This window comes from Micromys minutus, assembly GCF_963924665.1.
Source record: "Micromys minutus genome assembly, chromosome: 1".
Taxonomy (NCBI): domain Eukaryota; kingdom Metazoa; phylum Chordata; class Mammalia; order Rodentia; family Muridae; genus Micromys; species Micromys minutus.
In genome coordinates, this window is record NC_137969.1 from 214,565,464 (window position 1) to 214,587,770 (window position 22,307).

Consider the following 22,307-nt stretch of genomic DNA (forward strand, 5'->3'; position numbering starts at 1 on the left):
GTGAAAGGAAATCTTCACAGTGGGAAGAACTATGAGCAGTTTGTTTACAGTTTGTTTGGAAGAAGAAGTGTCCAGACTGTGCAATTGTTCACTGATTCATGGGCTGTAGCCAATTGTTGGTTGGCTGTTCAGGGACTTGGGAAGAGCATGATTTGATAATAGGTAAGAAAGACATTGGGAAGGAAGCATGTGGATAGATCTCACCGAATGGAAAAAGAATGTGAAGACACTTGCGATTTATATAAATGCTCATCAAAAGGTGACTTCAGCCAGGGAGGCATTCAATAATCAAGAAGATAGAAAGACCATTCTGTGGACAGTCAGCTTCTTTCTCCAACCATTTCTGTCATTGCCCACTGGGCCCATGAACTAACTGGCCGTGGTAGGTTATGCATAGACTTGAAAGACCCCCGGAGGGTATCTTCCGTCTGAAGAGACCCCTCCCAAAGAGCAGCGAGACCACTTACTTCGGATGCAAGTAGCAAGAGGTTTATTTAAACAGGTACCTGTGGGCACACAGTCTCTCAGAGGACTTGCGCGCGCCGGACAAAGGGGCAGTCCCCTTTTTATAGGGCTTGGGGGGCAGAAGCAAGGTACAGAAGCAGAAGCATAGCAACAGGGTTTTAATTGGTTAATTTAAATGAAACTAGGGTGAACTGGGGACAAGCCTCAAGTTCTTCGGAAAGGGTGGCTTTGGTCCCTCCTCTGGGACAGGGTGCTGTTTTTCATCCTTGCCTCAGCATGTATGGCAAAATATTGTGTCTTTACCCCGGTCCAGGTGGTCAACCGCAGACATCTTGTTTGGCAGGGACTGTGGCAGAAATATGGCTCCAAGGACACAACTCTTGGTACCAGTCGGGGGCTGCAGCTTATCTGAAAGCTGGGCTTGTCTGAGTGTCTCCCTTTCTTTGTCTATTGCAAGCTGGTCGCCCACCGGTATCTTGCTTGGCCACCTGGGACCCTGACTTAGCCTGCCCCGTGTGTGCACAGCCTTACAGACATGGCATTTACTGTTGCTAAGCGGGGGTCTTTCAGACTCAGCAACGCAGATTTCCACTCACCAAGTATGACCTGGCTACAGGCACTGCTGGGAGCTAGATCTGCCATCAGCAGAGACCCACATTAAGCCCCAGACACTGTGCCATTCCCTGGGATGACCAATCAGTGACCTACCTGATGGCAGGTTGACCACATTGGACCATTTCATTTCGTTTTTATTGGAGTAGATACTTATTCTGGTTACAGATCTGCACATATGCTTCTCTGCCAAAACCATTATCTGTGGATTTACAGAATGCCTTATTCCCTGTCATTAGTAGTCCATGCAGTATTGCTTCTGACCAAGGAACTCACTTCACAGCCAGAGAAGTGTGACAGTGGGCCCACAATAATGGAATCAGCTGGTGTTTTCATGTTACTGACCATCCTGAAGCAGCTGGCCTGATAAAAAGATGGGATGGCCTTTTCAAGACACTGTTGCACCACAAATTAGGTGGCAGTAGCCTGTTGCTAGGGTAGGGTTCTCCAGATGGCGGCTTATGCTTTGAATCAGTGTTCAATATATGGTACAGTTTCTCCCATAGCCTGGACCTATGGGTCCACAAACCAAGGAGTTGGAAAGGAAATAGTTCCACTTACAATCACCCCTAGTGACATACTAAGAAAATTTTGCTTCCTGTTCCTATGACCTTAATTTCTGTTGGCTTAGAAGTTTTGGTTCCAGAGCTGGGAGTGCTCCTGCCAGGATTTCCAATAAGCATTCCATTGAACTAGGAGTTCAGACATTTCTATGGCTTTTTGGGGCTTCTGATGCCCTTAAGTGAACAGGCAAAGAAAGAAATAACAGTGTTAGGAGAACTACGTTGCTTCTCCACAATGGAGGTAAGAAAAATTGTGCCTGGAGTGTAGGAGATCATTTAGGTCGTCTCTTGGTGCTACCAAGTCCTGTGAGTGAAGTCAATGGGAAACTATGCCAGCATAATCCAGGCAGGATGACAAAGGGCACAGACCCACCAGGATTGAAGATATGGGCCCCCTTCCAGGAAAAGAGCTAAAACCTGCTGAGGTTCTTGCTAATGTGGAGGAAATACAGAATGGGTACTAGAGGAAGGTTATTATAAATACCAGCTAAGGCGACATAATCAATTGCAGAAACGAGGATTGTAGTTGACCGATTTCTGTTGTAGTTTGTTAAGAATGCATTTGTACAGATATTTGTGTTTTCTTTCCTAAATTTATTACGTGATGTAACATCAATTAAGAGAATATTGATAGTTATCATATTTAAATTTGAGATACTAAAAGAATGTCCTTCAAGGGACATTGCCACCTATTCCAAACTTATAGTACATTTGTGGTTGTCCAAGGAGTAGTTACGTTAAGCATAATTATGACCTGGTTAAATATCTAATGCATTTGGGTGAAATGTGGGAGTTATATTTAGGCATTATATGACATGATTATTATCTTCATTTGGAAATTTATCACCACATAAGGCAATATGATTGTGTGTTAAGTTGAAACGGGTTGGGTTTGGGCTATTTTTGGTTGACAACTTGATTATATCTGAAATGGACTACAATCTGGAAATGGAGGATAAACCTGCCAGAGATTATTTTTGTTTGATTTGAACTGGGTGAGTTCAAGATCTTGAGGCAAGAGGATACACACCTTTGATTCAGATCTTGAGGTGAGAAGACACACCTTTAATCTGGGTCATACTTTGTTAGAAGCCTATACTCTAGGGGAAGGAAACTGTTGGAGGATGGTTTTGTACACTGTGTATTCAGATGCTGTTTTTTGTGCCCAGAGATTTGGTTGCAGTTTCCATCAACTCTAACTGGTTAATAAAGTGTTGATCAGCCAATGGCTGGGCACAAGAGAATAGGCAGGGTTTGTGGTCCCAGTCAGGAGTCCCAGAGAGATGAGAAAGGAGAGAGAGAGGGTGGGGAGGAATAAAAAGGAGGAAGAAGAGGAAGAGGAGTCAAGAGTTGGAGTTGGTGGTGCATATGTTATGTGGATGGACCAGACCAGTAGGATTCACCATGAGGTTGTGATAAGAGAGCAGTGATGAGGACAGACAGACAGACAGACACACACACACACACACACACACACCAGAGCAAGCCAAGGTCAAACGGCAAGTAACAGAGCATCTGGCTGGGTAGTAGCAGCTGGTTTAGAATAGCGCAGAACCTGCCCAGTTTAGGCTTAATAAAAACCCCAGGTCTCTGTGTTATCTACTCAGGGACTAAAATGGGTCAGGGCGTGCACAGGAATGCCCGTCGGTGATTTTTTTAATTGAACAACTTTATTTTAAAAACAAAGATAAATGTACAGATTTTAAGCATTTTTGCATAAAAGTATACAAATACATTTTTGTCAGTACTTGGTTTTTTTAAAGGTTTGATAGTATGTATTAAGATCTTACTAGTTACAATGAGCATAAAGTACATGTAAAACAAGATGTAACCTGGAAATAGTCAAAGTTTTCTTGGTGTGTAAGGACTGAGCATAATGGTTTTTCACTTTCTTTCTTTTTCTTGAACTTCATATAGTCTGAGTTGTTTCTGGGGTGTTCAGAGCTTTCTGGGGTTAGTATACAATTATCAGTGACTGCATATTATGTCTTTTCTTTTGTGACTGGGTTATCTCACTCAGGATGATATTCTCTAGATGCATCCATTTTCTTAAGAATTTCATAAAGTTATTGCTTCTGATAGCTGAGTAGTACTCCACTGTGTAAATGTACCACAATTTTTGTATCCATTCATTTACTGAAGGACATCTGGGTTCTTTCCAGCTTCTGGCTATTATAAATAGGGGTGCTATGAACATTGTGGTGATGTGTCTTTGTTGTATGTTGGAGAGTCTCTGGGGTATATGCCCAAAAGTGGAATAACTGGGGCTTCAGGTAGTACTATGTCTAATTTTCTGAGGAATCGCCAGACTGATTTCCAGAATGGTTGTATCAGTTTACAACTCCACCAACAATGGAGAAGTGTTCCTCTTTCTCCACATCCTCACCAGCATCTGCTGTCATCTGAGTTTTGGATCTTGGCCAATCTGACTGGTGTGAGGTGGAATCTCAGGGTTGTTTTGATTTGCATTTCCCCGATGGATGTCGAGCACTTCCTTAGATGCTTCTCAGCCATTCAATATTCCTCAATTGAGAACTTTTTGTTTAGCTCTGTACCCCATTTTTTAATAGGGTTGTTTGATTCTCTGGTGTCTAGCTTCTTGACTTCTTGCCCTTCAGTTATTAACAGGCAAAGAGAGTGTAGGAGAAACAAAACAATAATTACTTTTAGAGAAGCTTTTGGGTTTTTGCCTGCTCATCCTCGCCTGGCTAGCAAGGCCATTCCTTCACGGGCACCAGAGCCTACTCCTTCAGGATCCAGAAAGACCAGCTGAGACTTCCAACCTTGTGGACTAAGTAGCTACAGGATTCTTGTATTTCTGGTTCACAGCCAACCATTGTTGGATTAGCTGGGCTGCAGCCTGTAAATCATTTTAATAATTATACACACACACATTCTCTCCCCCCACCCCGTTACTCTAGAGAACCCAGATTAATACAGATGGTAAGTCTCTACATACATATTACACACTACATGTCTTTGTGGGAGAACTTGGAAAAATCAGGACTAACTGGCCCTTCCTCTGGCTAGCTTTACAGTTCTGGGAAGCACTATGCAGGCTGCTGGGAAGAACGAAAACCAATGGCCCCATTTTGCTCGGGATCCTTAAGTCTACAGTATTGACACATCAGGCCTGCTGTTCCCACTGGCGAAGAAACTATTATGGGTACAACCCATTATTTTCTGATTGGAGTTGTGGACCATTCCACAAGAGAGACTTGGTGCCTAGTTCTGCAAACCCAGTCAAAAGCACCCATGGCTGGGGAGACCTTAGATTTTCTAAAGCTGCTGTCACTGCTCTTCTGCTAAATGCTATGTGTCTGTCAAATTGCCTTCTAAATGTTTGTGTTTATACCGGTCCACTAGTGCAGCTGTCGTCTTTGGTCAATGGAGTTTCTTTTTCACAGTGGGCAGCAGCCACTGAAGAGACTCAGCTGGAAAGTGCTGTTGGATGTCCAGCCCTAGAGGACTTCCTACCCAAGCATCAGGAAACCTCCTGGAAGTGCAGATGAAAAGAGGTGGAGGTTGTAGAACTCCCCTCACTGTGATTAAGGATTGGGGGAGGGGGATTTAAAGACAGTTAACAGTTGCAAGAAAAGAGGAGTTCGCAAGCTCCCACCCCCAGCTTTTGTAGGCAGTTAACAGTTGCTAGGCAGAGACAGTTTATTCAGTGGAATAGCTATGCTCTTGTAAGTGTAATTAAACTCACTAGTTCTTCCAAGAAGACTTGAATGGAATTGTTTCTTTGATCTGCTGAATGGAGGTTCGTTCCTCTCCCCAGAGAAAATTTATACAAGTGGGAAATGGTAGATAGAGCTAGCTGTGTAAACAATGTTTCCTTTCGTGTTAAGAAAAGGGGACTTTGTGCCGGTGTTCCTACATACAATACTGCGAAGAAATAATAGAAGAGTAACACTCAGTGCCGTAGGTACTAACACCTTCTACGGTGATTAGCACTGAAGTACACGTGAAGGAAAAAGAAAACCACGAACACAAGACACCACAAAAGCAATCCTCAGATGTGATTTCCAAACTGAAACATAGACGGACGTAGTTTTACATGCACCCATGAAGGAGGACTCTACCTCCACAAAAAAGCCAGGAGGGTGCTCACGTCAATAAGCTGGCCCAGGTGGGGTTCATAAACCCAGCACGTGGCACAGATGAGAGAAGAAAGCTCATTTTACAAACGCTGGAGCTGGAGAGATCGCTCAGGGGTTAAGAGCATTCATTGGTTCTTGGAGAGGACCCAGGTTTGATTCCCAGCACCCACATTTCACAACTGCCCATAACTCCAGGTCCAGGATGTATATAGTACATACATACATACATATACATATTACATACATACTACATACGAGACAAATACACACATAAAATAAACTTTAAAAAAAAGTCACGAGAAGCCATTCCTAATTAATAAAGACCTAAGAAGTCCAGACAGTAGCTGCAGAGAGGCTTCAGGGAGAGAGCACAGCGTGTCTTCGCAGCGCCAGTGCTCCCGGGAGTACCAGACTCGGGTCCCAGGCGGCGGCCGCGCAGACGCGCAGGTTTCTCGGTTCCGCCTCCGCCAATCTGGACCCTCCTCGCGTTCCGTTCGCGCGTGCGAGCCGGCGCGGAGCTGGCTGGGCCCCGGAGCGCGGATGGCGGACTCGCAGGCGTTCTGCGTGGCCGAGGAGCGCAGCGGCCACTGCGCCGTGGTGGACGGACACTTCCTCTACGTGTGGGGGGGCTACGTGGTAAGGGGAAGGGGCGGGCGCTGGGGCAGCGCGGGAGCGGCGGCAGGGGGATGACGGCGGCCGGCGACGCAGCACTCCCACGGGCTCCCAGGCGAGCCGCCTACCGTACTGCCCACGTCACTCCTGGTCCCAAAGCCACCAAAACGGGGTTCCGGGGTGCGTGACCCCTCCAGCCTCCATGGCTCAGGACTGGAGAGGACCCCAGAATGCCGTGCCCTGTTATTTGGTATCATTGCCACCGTGCTACTCAGAATACGGAAGTCACCAAGCAGATTAATGTATCAGCTATTTTTAGTAGCATTTCTTTGCTAATTAAGTACTTCTGGAGTCTCAAAATAGATTCGTATTCGCAACACTCCACCACAGAATTTTGTGGTTGAAAATTCGTATTGCCATGGCGGTTGGAATGTGTGTTTGTTTTGTTTCTATGATCTTAGGATGATAATGAGGATTATCGAGTTGGGAAAATAATTCAGGTGTACCTGCCCACCCCGTTTGTTTACAGATTAGAAAATAAGCCCTACGGAATCTCTACTGCAAATAGAAGATACATCTGACTTCCTCAGTGCCCTTATATGACAGACCTGTAACACAACGAAATAAAGTGCATATTGTGTGTGTTAAGAATTCTCAGGTCTGAGTGGGTTTTTGTTGTTTTGTGTGCTTATTCCTAATTTAGTGCAGTATAAGTAAAAAAAAAAAAAAAAAAAAAAGAAAAGAAAATTAGTTTTTGAGTGCCAACTATATTTGGCATGTCCTTGGGAACTCTCAACTCTAATCAATAGGACTATAGACTAGAATCTAATCTGTAATATTGATATTTTTAGATTTATGTTATGTATATGAATGTTTTGCCTATATATATGTGTGCATCGTGTGTATGCTTGCTGTCCATGGAGGTCAGATGAGGGTGTTAGGAACTGGCATTATAACATTACAGATGGTAGTGAACCACTATGTGGTGCTGGGAATCTAATTGAGGTCCTTTGCAAGAGCAGCTAATGCTTTTAACTATAGAGCCATCTCTCCTGCCCCCCATCTTCATTTTATAAAGACAGGCATCAACCCTTTGGTAGTCATGTGACACCAGGGACTGTTTTCTGGAGCTTTATTTTGCTTTGTTAATTATTTGAGACAGGATCTCATACTGCAGCTCACACAGTCTGGCCTGGAATTTCTTGTGTAGCCCAGGTTAGCCTCAGCTTCAGGCTAACTGATAAACAACCTTTCTGTTTTTGCCTTTTAGGTGTTGAAACTTAGGAGCATGAACTACAGCAACTAGCTCTCCAGTTTAAAAAAAAAAAAAAAAAAAAAAAAGAACAAGGTCTCAAGTATCATAGGTTAGCCTTGAATTCCTCATTCTCTGGCCCTCCACCTTGAGTATTGGAATTACTAGTGGTTATCTCCTGGCCTGGCTTTGAATTAGTTCTTGTTTTTTGTTTTGTTTTTCTGAAAAACTAGTACTCATTTTTATGCACATACAGTTTTTTAATGTTTTTAAGTTCTGCCTGTTAGGGGAAGGATGAAGAGAGTGGGGGGGCATATAGCCCATGGAGGTGAGGCAAGGCCTGGGGGCAAGGCCTCTGGGGGGCCCATGTTGGGAATCCCTTCTCCCTGAGGGACCAGCCACACAAAGGTATAGTACAGAATAGAATTTATTCAAGTCATGGGCGAGTTAAGAGGGTGGTAGAGGCAGAGAGAGAGAGGAATAGAGGAGTAGAGGCCCGCCATGAGCACCTGGAGGGAGAGGGGGGAAGGGAAGGGGAAGAGGAGGGTTGGGGAGAGCAAGAGAGGCCAAGAGAGAGAGGAGGCGGCAAGCAGCCCCTTTTATAGTGTCAGGTCACTGGGGCGGAGCATACCTGGCTATGCCAGGTAATTGAGGGGTGGGGTTTACAGAATCCCAACACTGCCACTTGAAGATACAGACTTACCAAACTTTATCTGCTGTGTTTATATTGGGTTGTGTTGATAGTGGTGTGAATTAAATGGGAAAAAATTAAAATTATAACCTTGCAAGCCAGGTTGTATAGCAGCATGCCTGTAACCCCTGAAGTTGAGAGGCAGAATCAGGAGAAGCAGGAGTTGGAGGGCATTTGCTGTTACAGAGCTAGTTCCAGGGTAGCACAAGACATGTGTCAAAAGTAATAGTAATCTAGTATCTCACCTTTGTATGGATTCACTTTAACTCCATAAATGAAATAGATCAGTGCAGAATTCTTTGGGACCATAAAGGAAATGTCTGAATGTTTTAAATCTTATTTTACTCTTGAAAATTGTGATGGGCGAGAGTCCAGTTCGCCAAGGGGCAGCTACAGAAATTTTCTTTTCCAACTACTTGTTATTCCAAATAGCAGAGGTACTACAACACAGCCCTGTAATGTATGACACAGACTCAAGTCCTGGGTCTATTACTCTTCAAATCTCAGGAGCCATCGACAGAAATGTCTCAGGTATAAATGGAGGGGGAAAACAGGGAGGAGGCAAAAAAAGACAGCTTGCCCTATCCCCAGGAAAAAGCACGACCCTTCCAATAGCTGGTCTAGAAGGGCCTCTCAAGCAGGATGTGGCTGAAAGGTGCTGGAAGCTGGAGGGATTACTTCGGTGAATGGTTATGAGTATGTCTGGTATTGTCTCTTGTATGTCCCAAACAGCTTTCCTCATTAATACGAACAGTGTGTGTGTGTGTGTGTGTGTGTGTGTGTGTGTGTGCGTGCGCGTGCGCGCTCGAGAGTGTAAGTAGACAGCGGTGTGAAGTGCTTCCTGTTCAAGCCAGTCCTAAAGAACAGTGTATTTGAAACTAGTCTCCAGAGGCCAATGTAGCTGGTGCTAGAACATTCTCTTCTCTATCCTCTATATCTTTTTCAAATTTCTAACATCCACACAGGTACCAGTGCTGCTGACAGGAAGGTCAAATGTAAGCAGTTTCCCCAGGTGATGGGAGATTTGTTTAGGAAATGTTTGAGAGGAGTGAAGAGGGCCGTAGAACCAGATATTAAAGTATATCACAGCTCTGAAGTAATTAATTCAGTGATCTTGACCCAATAGGTAGCAGCATAGACCAAGAAAGAGATGACAGAAGCAGCCAGGCATATGAGACTGTTTTTGTTTGTAAAAGAGCTGTTTTGAATCTGGAAATCAAGTATACTATAAATAGCTCTAGGATAGTTGGAGGAAAATTATATCAGAGCCTTAGGACTGACAAGTTAAATACCGGAAGACTAAACTTCACTATGGGGGTGAGAAGCAGGATCATTTTAAAATCTTGGGTTGAGAAAAGAAAATCTGAGTTAGAAATATACATAAAAGAAAAAATTGGCAGATCAAACTTTTGAAGAAAAAAAAACTGCTTTTAAAGAAACCTCACAAACTGAGAAACTTAAAGGCTGACTAGGAAATATTGGTTATGTGTGTGGTAAGTTGAAGTCCTACGAAGCCAAAAGCAGACGAGAAGCACAAGCTTCAGAGACCTGGAGGGGCTCGGCTGTGGAGTCGTCCCCTACTGCACAGAAGTCCTGGACTGAACACGCTAGCCCCGTGGTGCACACTTGTAATCCCAGTGTGCAGGAGGTGGGGGTGGGAGGATCAGATATGTAAGGACATCCTTGGCTATATAGGGAGTTAAAAGCCAGCCTGGACCAGAGACTCTCAAAAAAATATTGTTTATAAAAGTAGAAATAACGTAGCAAGCCCATAAAACCCTAGGACCTGCCTGTAGTGGAGTGTGACCTGGGGCTGCAATGGCAGGACTCTGCAGGACTACGGTTCCTCAGTGTTGGTCAGTCTGCGGACAGTTCTGCAGTCCGGCCTCAGCTTCTCTCTGCATAGCCCAGATCCTGGTTCTCCAGTCTCCCTGATGACCCAGGAACCACTTAATAGTCATTTCTAAAACTATGTGAGTTGTTTGTTTGAGACAGGATTTTTCTGTAGCTCTGGCTGTCCTGGAACTCACAGAGGCCTGCCTCTGCCTCCCAAGTGCTGGGATTAAAAGTGTGTGTGCCCTGTGCCCAGCTAACTTTTATAGGTTTTAAACTTTGAAGTGTATACACCAAGGAACACATAACATAGTATTTAGTGACAAACACACTCACCCGCTAGAGTAAGAAACAGCCAGAGAGATGTCTCAGCAGGTCAGGGTGCTTGATGCCAAGCTTGGTGACCTGAGTTTGCTCTGTGGAACTGATATGGTAGAAGGAGATAGCCAGCACCACACGTTTTCTTCTGATCTCAACATATGTGCCCTAGTATATGCATGCCCCCCACTGAGTCATATATGGTATATAATATATAGTAGGTGTATATATATATACACACACATACATACATACATACACATAGAGAAAAAATTTGGAATTAACACTATCATTTTCAAAGCTTCTTGTTTATCTTTCCTTGTTGACATCATTGCTGTCCTCACTCCCACTCCCTCAGATTATTGATCCCTGTTTAATGATTGTTGGTTTGGATTTGGTTATATAGTACAGCATGGTAATATCATGGGTGTTAAGATAAACTGCCTTTGAGTGTCATAATCCTTTCCAGCCCCTTTAGATCTATAAGACAACCTTTAGAACTTACTATGTGAAAAATGAAGACTGTTTAGAATGGCTATGAGAAGAAGGAGAGCCTGTGTTTGCTTTTTCTTTACATTATGTGCCTGTGTGAGAGCACGCATGTGTATCTCTCCATATGTGTGTATCTATGTGTATGTAGGTCTATGTGTGGGGGCATCTGTGTGTGTATGTGTGTGCTGGTGCTCAACGAATCCAGATGAGAGTTCCAGGTAGTTGTGAGCTATTTGGTATGGGTGCAGTGAGATGAACTTGTGTTTTCTGTAATAATTATGCTCTTAAGTGCTGAGTCATCTCTCCAGCTCATGTGTTTGGTTTTTTTTTTTTTTTTTTTTTTCCCTTAATTCTTATGACACTGCTTCTCTGGCAGCTAAAGGAGTTTTGCATTTCCTTTGGACACTATTAAGTCTTGAAACACTTGCAGACAAATTTGGTGCTACGTGAAGCTGCCACACTATCATGTCAGCACTGATGTGGCCTGACTGAGAACTGTTGATTCCGTTCTTTAGTGTCTTACACATCTTACAGGGGTGATTCTGAGTATTTAGGTTCTATTATTGTTTCTGTGTTTTTAATGTGATTGAATCAGGCTGCCTAGATTTGATATGTAGTCCAGGATAACCTTGACCCTTAATTTTCTTTTTTTTTTTTTTTTAAAGATTAATTTATTTATTTTATGTATGTGAGTACACTCTCACTGTCTTCAGACACACCAGAAGAGGGCATCAGATCCCATTACAGATGGTTGTGAGCCACCATGTGGTTGCTGGGAATTGAACTCAGGACCTCTGGAAGAGCAGTCAGTGCTCTTAACCACTGAGCCATCTCTCCAGCCCGACCCTTAATTTTCTTAACTCTGTCTTTTGAATGCTGGGATCACAGGTGAGAGCTCTATGCTTAATTGATGTGGTACTGTGAACAACCAGGGCTTTGTGTAAACTCTAGAAGCACAATACCAACTGAGCCACAGCCCCAGGACCCTTCTATTCTAAAACTATATATTCTGTCTTCATAGTTGTCTGAGCCCTTGGTGTCCACCTTCTTACCAGATCATCCCTACCTTGAATTTCCTCCTTGTCATTTTTTAATAGTTTTATCATGTGTGTGTTAATAAACAGTATAGTATTTGATCTGAGAATTACAGCATACTTTCCCCTTAAGACTTTCTCATCACTTTCAGACTTACACATTGTCTTTTAAAATCAGTTTTATTGTTCTCTTTAATTTTAAAAAATTGATGGGTATATATGTATGTGCATGTCTCTCTGTGTGTATGTATATATGTGTATATGTGTATGTATGTGCATGTCTCTGTGTGTGTAGGTACCTACAGAGCCCCAGAGAAGACATCAGATCCCCTGAGGTGGATTTTGAACCACCCAAATGCCTGTCATGCGTGCTGGGTGAACTCTGGTCCTATGGGAGAACAATGCTCTTACCCACTGAGCCATCTCTCCAGCCCCTGTTTATGTGTGCATTGTTTAATCATTCAGAGCACCCTTGTATGGTAGTCCTGTTGTCCTCCAGTTCATCTGTGCCTATGCTGAACACTCCACTGAGTATCACCAAATATCCGCCAAACACATTGCAAGTCATCCTTAGATCCATTCCTCCGACGTGCATCCTTAGAGTTGTGTAAGTTTACTGTCATTTATCCTGCCCACTGTTGTTCTTGTGTTTCTTATTATCATCAGCAATGCGCAGTGAGCATTCTTACAGCATGTCTATCATACATGAGCAGGGTATGTGCATTCTCTAGGGCATGGACACCCTTGGGCCACTTGGCAGGCAAATTGAATTGAAGACTTCAGACTGTTGACAAAATATTTGTACTGATTTGTACTCCACCAGCCTCCTCATCTGTCTGTGCCCTCTACATGGTTTGGTACCATCTGCCTTAGCCTTCCTTCCAGCACAGTGAGGGAGACGTGTTCCACTGCAGTTTAGTTCTCATCTCTCAGATGAACGTGAGCACAGGGACGTGTGCTGTGGTGCACATGTGGAGGTCGGAGGACAACTTTCTGGAGTCTGCACTCTTTCCACCTTGGTTTTGAGGGTGGCTACCCTTGCTTCTGCTGTGCTGCATGTTTGCTGAAGATTCAGCCTAGCTGGTGCTCATGTTTCTGGACAGTTTTGTCTCCACTTCCCACCTCTGAGGCCTGAGCTGGGGTTTCCAGGCTTGTGTGGTAAGTGCTTTTACCCACAGAGCTGTCTTAATGGTCAAGGTAACTTGATAAAGTTTGAATTTTTTCTCAGTTTGTGGCCTATTTATATATTCTCATTTGTGAACATACTGGTCTATGTATTTTTCTGTTGGGTTGAAGTTTTGTCTTGGTTTTCAATAGTTACATGAAAATGTCATTTCAATTTGGAGTTGCTCTTTGCACTGTCCTGACATTTCTTTCCTTGGCCAGAAGTTTTATATGGTATAGTCTAACATAATTTTAATTTAATTCCGCCTTTTCCTCAAAGCTTTGTTTTTGGTATCTTGTGCCATTATTATTTTCTAAGCATTCTTTAGTTTTGCCTTTCATGTTTAATTGTTTCTTTAGCTGATGTTTGCTGTTGCTCTGGTTTAACGTGTGGGAGTTTGTATGGGCAGAAGAGCGTGTAAGAGAGTCTTACACTTCAGCATGCACCACTGTCAAACTCAACTCTTGATCTTCCTGCCTCTTCCAAGAAAGAATCAGATCCCATTACAGATGGTTTTGAGCCACCATGTGGTGGCCGGGAATTGAACTCAGGACCTCTGGAAGAGCAGTCAGTGCTTTAACTGCTGAGCCATCTCTCCAGCCTTCCTCCTGACTCTCAAGTGCTGGGATTACTGGACTCCATCAACTGCCACTCCCAGCTTTGTGGTAGAGGTGGTCTTTTGGAGTTCTCTCTTTAAGTGTGTGTGGTGGGGGGAGAAGAGGAGGAGGGGAGGGGAAGAGAGGAAGAGAAAGAGAGCACCAGTGTCCAAGAAGATAAGAGGTGTCCGGTCCCCTGGTTGTGACTGACCACTGTGGGTGCTGAGAATGTCCCAGGTCCTCTGCAAACACCCTGTGTGCTCTTAACCCCTGGACTATGATAGTGGTTTTACATTTGCTTATCTACCTAAAGCTAGAGGACTGTTGAGGTTTTCCTTTCTTCTAGACACATTTACTCTGGTTCTCTTTGCCTCGGTATTAGCTATTTCATTTAGGTTTTGACATGCATTGGTACAAACACAGTTTGTTTACACCCTCTACTTAACCCTCTCTCTATGTGTGTATATATGGGTGTATATTAAACTACACATGTGTCTTCCTTTCCACTCTTAAAATTGCCTGTTGGTGGCTTCCCTTCTTCCTAGGATAATCTTATCAGAGATTAATCAGCCTTCTGAAGAATAAGCTCAATTTACTGGCTCCTTTGTACTCTATTTTTCTTTGTTATTAATATCTGTTTTTATTATTTCTAGAATTCTTGGATTTATATAGTGAATGTTTGTTTGTTTGTTGTTTTCTTTTTTTCAGACAAGAGTCTTACTCTGTAGGTCTGGCTGTCCTGAAAGTCCATATATAGTCAAGCTGGCCTTAAACTAGTAGTCATCCTCCTGCCTCTGCCTACTAAGTATGGGCTAACAGGTGTGAACTCACTCATTCTACTTTACTTCTTGGTGTTTGTTTTTCCCCAGGACTGAGAATTGAACCTAGGATCTTACAGCAAGCTCTCCATTACTGAGTTATGTGTCAGGCCCTCTCTGGCCCAGGCAGGCCTTGATGACTTCCTGGCTCAGCTTCTCCAGAAGCTGAGGTTGCAGACTATTCCACAGGCTCAACTCCCTTGTGCTTCTGAAGTTGTAGTCTTTGGTCACTCCTTTTGAATTTGTTAAAATAAATACTTGAGCCTCTGCCTCCTGAGTGCTGGGATTAAAGGTGTGTCCCATCACTGCTGGGCATACTTGATATTTTTCATTGTTTAATGGACCTATAGCTTACATAAGGAAATAGTCAACATTTCTAAACTTGTAGTGTTCTTTTTACTGTTTATTTGATTATTTTAAATTTTGTGTAACTGTGAGAGAGATATGGGCACTTGAATGCAGGTGCCAGTGGCATCAGATTCCCTAAAGCTGGAGTTACAGGCAAATGTAAGTCCAGTGTGGATACTGGGGACAGAACTCGGGTCCTCTGGAAAAGCAGTACGTGTTCTTAACTGCCGAGCCACATCTCCAGCCTCAAACACAGTATTCTGGTAATCAATCTTGTCTCATTAGTTTGTAACAATGGTGTCCCACTGAGGAAATGTGATGTGTAGCTACTTCACAGTAGTCCTTTAGAATATGCTTAGGGTTTCTCTAGAGACCAGCCATGGTCATTTCTCATAAATATTCTGTTCATTCTTTTGTTTTTTTTTCGTTAGTTAATTTATTCACTTTACATCCTAATATGTGTCCCCCCTCTCCCCCCAGTCTCCCTCTCCAACCCTCTCCTCCTCTGGGAAGTGGGAGGTCCCCACTGGGTATCACCCTACCCTAGCACATCGTCTCTGCAGGACTAGACTCATCCTCTCCACCTGAGGCCAGACAAAGATCCTCAGAGAGGTAGGCAACAGATTGAGGGACAGCCACACTCTAGTTTTTGGGGGACCTGCATCAATACCAGCCTGCTCATTTGCTACATATGTAGGGTGTGTATGTGTGCCAGGTTTAGTTCATGCTTTCTTTGGTTGGTGGTTCAGTCTCTGGAAGCCCCAGAGCTCTAGGTTAGTTCACTCTTTTGATCTTCCTGTGGAGTCTGTGTCATCTTCAGGTCCCTCAATCCTCCCCCCAACTCTTCTACAAACTTCATCTATTGTTTGGCTTTGCATCTCTATATATGCTTCAGATGGCTGCTTGGTGGAACCTCTCAGAGAACAGTTAAGTAGGCTCCTGTCTGCAAGAACAACAGAGTATTATTAATAGTGTGAGGGACCGGTGCTTGCTCATGGGATGGGTCTCAAATGGGGCTGGTCTTTGGTTGGCCACTCCTTCCATCTCTGCTCTATCTTTGTCCCTGCACATCTTGTAGGCAGGACATGTTTTGGGTGGAAGGCTTTGTGGGTGGGTTGCTGTCTTTGTTCCTCCACTGGGAATCCTGCCTGGCAGCAGAGACACCCCCATAAATTCTCTGGGGCCTCCCCTCCACTTCAGTCTCAGGGCTCAGGCACATCCTAGCTATTACTCCCTGCCACACACCTCCGATTTTCTTTCTCTCTTCCCTGCTTTTCCCTACACCTGATCCACACTTTCCCCTTCCCATTTCTTCATCCACCTAGTTACCTTCATCCATCTAACTCTTAATAGCTATTCTTGTTTTTGATAGCTGAATTGTACTCCATTGTGTAAATGAACCACATTTTCTGTGTCCATTCCTCCACTGAAAGACAGTTGGGTTCTTTCCAGCTTCTGGCTATTATGAATAAAGCTGCTATAAACATAGTTTAGCAAGTGTCCTTGTTTAGCTGGGCTTAATGCTTATTTCTCTTTCAGTTCCAGTGATCAAATCAGGTCTGTGTAAGCAAGGCAAGCACCCACCACTGGGCTAGGCTCTAGGTATCTGTTCTGTTCTGTCAGTCACTGTAATCAATACCGAAATTCTCCATTTTATAATTTGTGAGATTTTTCTCTGTGGCCAGGGAGCCAGTTTTTGCTTCATATGTCTTTTGGGGTTATATTTTGAGGTACATATGAATTTAAGATTATCTTATATTTCTGGTTCATTGAGTATTTTATTATTTTATAATGACTGTCTTTATAGTGGAGCTGCTTGCCTTGTGGCTTACTTCCCAGTGTTCTTGCAACCTCACCAGCTTCCTTGTGGCTATCCTTGTAGTTAGTATTCGTGTGACATTTTTTAATCTATCCTATAATGGACCCAGTGTCATTCTGTTTTATGTAAAATACACACATCTAGGTCTAAGTTTTATCCAGCATGTTATTATTTTCACCTAGAGTTTGTCCTGTTTTCATCTAATGATACTCCTCTGTCTCATCACGTAGCCGAGGCTGGCTCCAAACTTAAGATCCTCCTACCTCTGTTACCCAAGTGCTGGAATTACAGACCTATTCCACCCTAATTCTGATATGCTATTTTTGCTTTTTGTTTTTGAGACTGGGTTTCTCTGTTGGGAATAAAGGCATGTACCAGCACACCTTGCCATTTTTTCCCAAGACAGGGTCTTACTGTGTAACCCTGGCTGGCCTGGAATTCACTATAGACACCAGGCTGGCCTTGGACTCATAGAGACCACAAAGATCTTCTGCCTCTACCTTTGAGCTAGAACTAAAAGCATGTGGCACTACACTGGCCTGGGAGACTTTACCATGAATGTGTTTTGTTTTCACCTCTCTGTTGTTTCTCATTCTCCATCTTTAACTCTCTTAATTTGAGAATCATTTCAGACGGCTTTGTTTGTTTTCAGTTTCTTTTTGTTGGTTTTAGTCATTCCACAGCTACTTTACTTATTTTAACATAAAATTTAGCACAACACAAGTTTACATAAATTTAGCATAAAATTCAAAGTTAAAATTTATATTTATTTATGTATTTATTTATTTATTTATTTATTTGTATGTGTCTGTGTTACAGGTAGTGGGTGGAGGTCAGAGGAGAGTTTGCAGGAATTATTACTTCTTTTCTTCCACCATGTGGTTTTCCAGAGATGGAATTCAGGTCATGGGCTTGGCTGCGAGCTGCTTTACTTGCTAAGCTAAGGTTCTCAGCTTTCCTAATGCTATTTCATTACTGAAATTTTGCTATGGATATGAATCATAATGTAAAGTAATATCTAGTATGTAAGATATCTGTGAAAGGGTCATTTGACCTCCAAAGGAACCACAACTCACAGGTTGAGAGCCACTGCAGCAAGCTTTCTGGTTGGCCCTCAGAGTCACATTTTAAGTTAAAAGTTCAAGTACCAGGCAGGGGCTGTGGCACAGTTGGCTCTTAAAACACTTGTTCAGCACACACTAAAGCCCCAGGTTCAGAAGCCACCGGAGTGTGTGGATGAGAACGAGGAGCGTTGTCATTCAGTGGTATCCACTGCAGATCATCTGATGGACAATTTATTCCTTTGTTTTCTGGGATGGGAGCAGAGAAATGGACAGAGGGTATTCAATTTTGATTTTTTTGTGAGTGACAAGTCAGATCATGTTGGATCCTTAGGAATGATGCAGTGGAGGGAAACTTGATGTGGAAGAGAAGAAATTGACTTGTGGTTAAGAGTACTTCCTGCTCTTCACTGAGGCCCGGGTTTGGGTTCCAGCAGCCACATCAGACAGCTCACAACCTCTTATAGCTCCAAGGGATCCCATGCCTCTGGCCGCCAGGTGACTCCACACAGACATGCACTTACTTGTTTTAAGCGCCATTTAAGAAGGTGTGATGCAGGGGTGATGGCCCTGAGCAGTTAGATCCAACTTATTTCTGTGCTCTGTGTTTCTGTGTCACCCCAGCAGGGTTAGTCACACTGATTACGGCTAAAGTGAAGTGCAGTCTGTTTCTCAGGAATGAATCTGCTTAGTTATCCAGCATACATCCCATTTGCCTTTTACATATAAGGGCACTTGCCGAGGCTCCAGGAAATTAACTATAACAAGCAGACATGACCTTTGTCCTCATGGTGTCGGTGGTGAGTTACAGGCCAGTTGAGCAAAGCGTGGAAACAAATGAACAAAATCCAAAGAAATGCATTCTTTTCAGCATGTGTGGTTAACTAATCACCAAGTTTCACACGTGTCACCAGGACTGGGGATCAATAGAGTAAAACGGCCTTCAGAGCTAGTATTCACACAGTAGGCAATGATCAGTCTCTGTGACATGTCCCCTCCATGTTCTGCTGGGGCTTTCAGTGGTTTTTTTTTTTTTTTTTTCTGTGTGAAAGTTTAGCTACCCTGAGCCTTTTTTTCCCCTAAGATTCATATATTTCTGACTTTATTCTAAACGTTTCTTTGAGCTTTTCTCACCCCCAGGAAACTGTTACGATATAATTGAAAAATGATAATTTTGTGCATTCTTTATTTATTTCCAGTCTATTGAAGACAATGAGGTGTATTTGCCGAATGATGAAATTTGGACCTACGATATTGATAGTGGGTTGTGGTAAGTAATTTAAGTTACAAAGTGACAAGTCTTCCAACTCACAAAGGCCTTAATATACCACGGGGAATTCAAGAGCATCCTTTGAGCATCCTACATTTATGATGTGGCCTCTTCTTCTCTCTCTGTGGTTCATTCTCTGGCTCTGCCCTGCTCCCCTCCCTTCCACAATCCATGTCTCTCACCGTCTCTGTCTCTGAAGACCTTTGCTCAGCTGATTCCCAGTTATGGTGACACATGTGGAACTTTTGTTGAGTATCACCCCACCCCCCCTGGCAGGAGGAAAAGTCTTTATTATGTTCTCTCTATACTTTTTCTGTTTATTTATTGGTTGCTTTTTTTTAATTGGGGGGTAGCATCTTACTTTGTAACCTAGACCAGCCCATAGTTCTCTCTCTGTTTGCCTCAGTTTCCCCAGCATTACAAGTGTGGGCCACAGCACTGGCTACAATTATGTTTTAGTTGTGGTTGGCAATGATGCTTTTTATGGGAAGATATTAAAGGGGGCTTTTATTTGTCTTCTGGGCAGCTAAGAGCTTCTCTGTGGTTCTTGTTGCAGGAAAATGCACCTAACGGAAGGAGAGCTCCCTCCCTCCATGTCGGGAAGCTGCGGGGCTTGCATCAGCGGAAGGCTCTATGTTTTTGGAGGCTATGACGACACAGGATACAGCAACCGAGTAATCCTTTCTTTTCATTCAGGCGTGTAGCCGACATGTAATAGCTAATGTGTCACTTCGTCCCACACATTTGCAAATGGTTTAAAAAGAAGATACCGGGAGTACATACTGCATCTGTAGTCTCTAGGGTTAAGAGATGAGGGCACAGCCGCCATGTTCTTTCTTCATGTCCCCCACCCCCACCCCAATTAGCTGCACTCTTGGTTGTTACCCACAGGCAAGAGTAGGAGGGGCAAAGGCTGCAGAAGTATGTTTTACACCTCATTTTGCTTATGGAGTATGTCTTATTTTCATTAATTCTGTGATTTAGATTTTCTAATATGTAAAGTATTTATTGGAAATTTAAGTAGTGTTAGTTCTTGGATGGCAGCCTCCTGAAACAGATTTTGTTTTCGGATTCCCCTGGCTCCTAACCGTACTCTCATCTTTTAAAAGCTTTACTTTGTTAACTTACGAACAAGAGATGGAACTTACATCTGGGAAAAAATCACCAAGTTTGATGGACAACCACCCACACCCCGTGATAAACTTTCCTGCTGGGTATATAAAGACAGGTAATACAGCAACTGAACTTTATTGTCCTTAGGACAGGATATAGCCTTTGGCCAAAACTGAGGCAACTCCATGTTTTCCAGTAATCATAGATTTGTTTTGATGTCAGAAGCAACAGCAATCCTAAAACTGCTAAGAACCATGTCATACAAATGAACATGGATGAAATGCTATTTCTGTATTTCTCTTGAATTATTTATTTATTAAGTTTCTAGATCATCAACACTTTGACAAGATAAAAAACTGAAGCTATCATAAAATGTGTACAGTGAACCTGGTGGTGGTAGCACACACCTTTAATCCCAACACTCGAGAGGCAGAGGTAGTCAGATCTTTGAGCGTTTGAGGCTAGGCTGATCTACAGAGCTAGTTCTAGAAGGAAGCTACCAAATTCACCTTGATTTCCTGTTTGCCCCCATCACAAAGTGCCCCAAAGCCTACAGTTCTTGTCCTCAGGGCACAGCTCCCACGTCTGCCCCCAGTTAGGGTAAGAGAATGAATGTATTTCAAATTCCTTTTGTGTGTATGGCTTTTGAGGCAGAGTCTCACTGGAGCTGGCCTAGGATTTCTTATGGAGCCCAGGCTGACTTGGGTCTGCACTACCCAGCTATTTCAGCTCTCTGTGAGCAAGCTAGAAGCAAGACTCTGAACGTGTGCTCTCATGTGCTTTTAGATTAATATATTTCGGCGGTTATGGGTACAGGAGGCACAGTGAGCTTCAAGAATGTTTTGATGTCCATGACGCATCTTGGGTAAGGAAGTAATCACTTTTTAATTCAGCATTCTTTTAAGCTTCAGGAATGATGACTCTAATGGTTCTTATTTTAATTGCTTCTGATTTTTCATAATTAACCCCCAAACCCTGCGTTTTATCCTTTTAGATTTGTATCCAGTTGACAGATGTTACCTCACTCGGTGACTGGCCTTTGTGATTACATCTTAGCTTCATCAGTAGTCACTTGGCTTCTGACACACAAGCAGAGGCTTTAGCACAGCTTGGGAAAATTTGTTTTATTTGACCACAGCGTCTGCTGTAGGCACACACCTCCGTGTAGGTGAGCCTACCAGAGTTACTCATAGCTCAGCCTGAGCTCTGGAGAGAGGTGGGAGGGTTGGCAGTGCCCCTCTCTTGCTGGCTCATTCTACTAGTCAGAGAATATACAAATAATTACTCTTACTGTGTAGCCCAGACTGCCCTGGAACTCACTATGTAGTTCAGGCTGGTCTTGAGCCTATGGTGCTCTGTCTGCCTCAGCCTCTGACGTGCTAGGATGAAAGGAACAAGACACCATAACCCAGCTTATAAAAATGGAGTCTTTAAAAAGATTACTCCACTGTGGTGGTGGCGCATGCCTTTAGTCCCAGCACCTAGGAGGCAGAGAGAGAGAGAGAGAAAGAGAGAGAGAGAGAGAGAGAGAGAGAGAGAGAGAGAGAGAGAGGCAGAGAGGCAGAGAGGCAGAGAGGCAGAGAGGCAGAGAGGCAGAGAGGCAGAGGCAGATCTCTGTGAGTTTGAGGTGAAACCAGCTTGGTCTACATAGTTTCAGGACAGGCAAGGCTACACAGAGAAACCCTGTCTCAGAAACCCCAAAACAAAAGATTTCTCTCACTGCAGCAGAACCTAGATACTTCAGTCTTTTGCCTTCTAGTGCAGGTCATGATTGTGCATTTTATTCTACTTAAGTCTTGTTATTTTATGTCTGTGTGTGTGCTGTATATTGAAACATTATATGCACGCAGTGCCCTCAGAGGCCAGTAGTGGGCGTCAGATCCCCTGGAACTAGAGTTTCAGATGGTTGTGAGCTAGCTGGCATGGTGCTGGGAACTAAACCAGTGTCCTTTAGAAGAGCAGCAAATGCTTCTTTTCAGCTCTCTGATTGTACATTCATATTCAAAATCCCTCCCTCCCCTCCCCCCCCCCATCTCAGGGAAACCCAGGACAAAGGGAATATTGAAGTGTAATTAATATATCAAAGTGGATTCTGATTGCTAGTATTCCCCCGGTCCCACAGGGTCACCCTGACTGGCATAG

General features: G+C 43.5%; 1 protein-coding gene across 1 annotated transcript in view; it reads left to right on the forward strand.

Annotated features, from left to right (window-relative positions):
• Nucleotides 1-6,260: 6,260 nt before the first annotated feature.
• KLHDC1 (kelch domain containing 1) overlaps nt 6,261-22,307 on the forward strand; it is a 46,711-nt gene continuing 30,664 nt past the window's right edge. Inside the window, exons 1-5 of the mRNA XM_080912688.1 lie at nt 6,261-6,379; nt 18,982-19,052; nt 19,609-19,726; nt 20,162-20,280; nt 20,952-21,030. Of these exons, the coding sequence (XP_080768814.1) occupies nt 6,284-6,379; nt 18,982-19,052; nt 19,609-19,726; nt 20,162-20,280; nt 20,952-21,030 (483 nt within the window). The 5' untranslated portion in view covers nt 6,261-6,283. The remainder of the gene's footprint in view (nt 6,380-18,981; nt 19,053-19,608; nt 19,727-20,161; nt 20,281-20,951; nt 21,031-22,307) is intronic.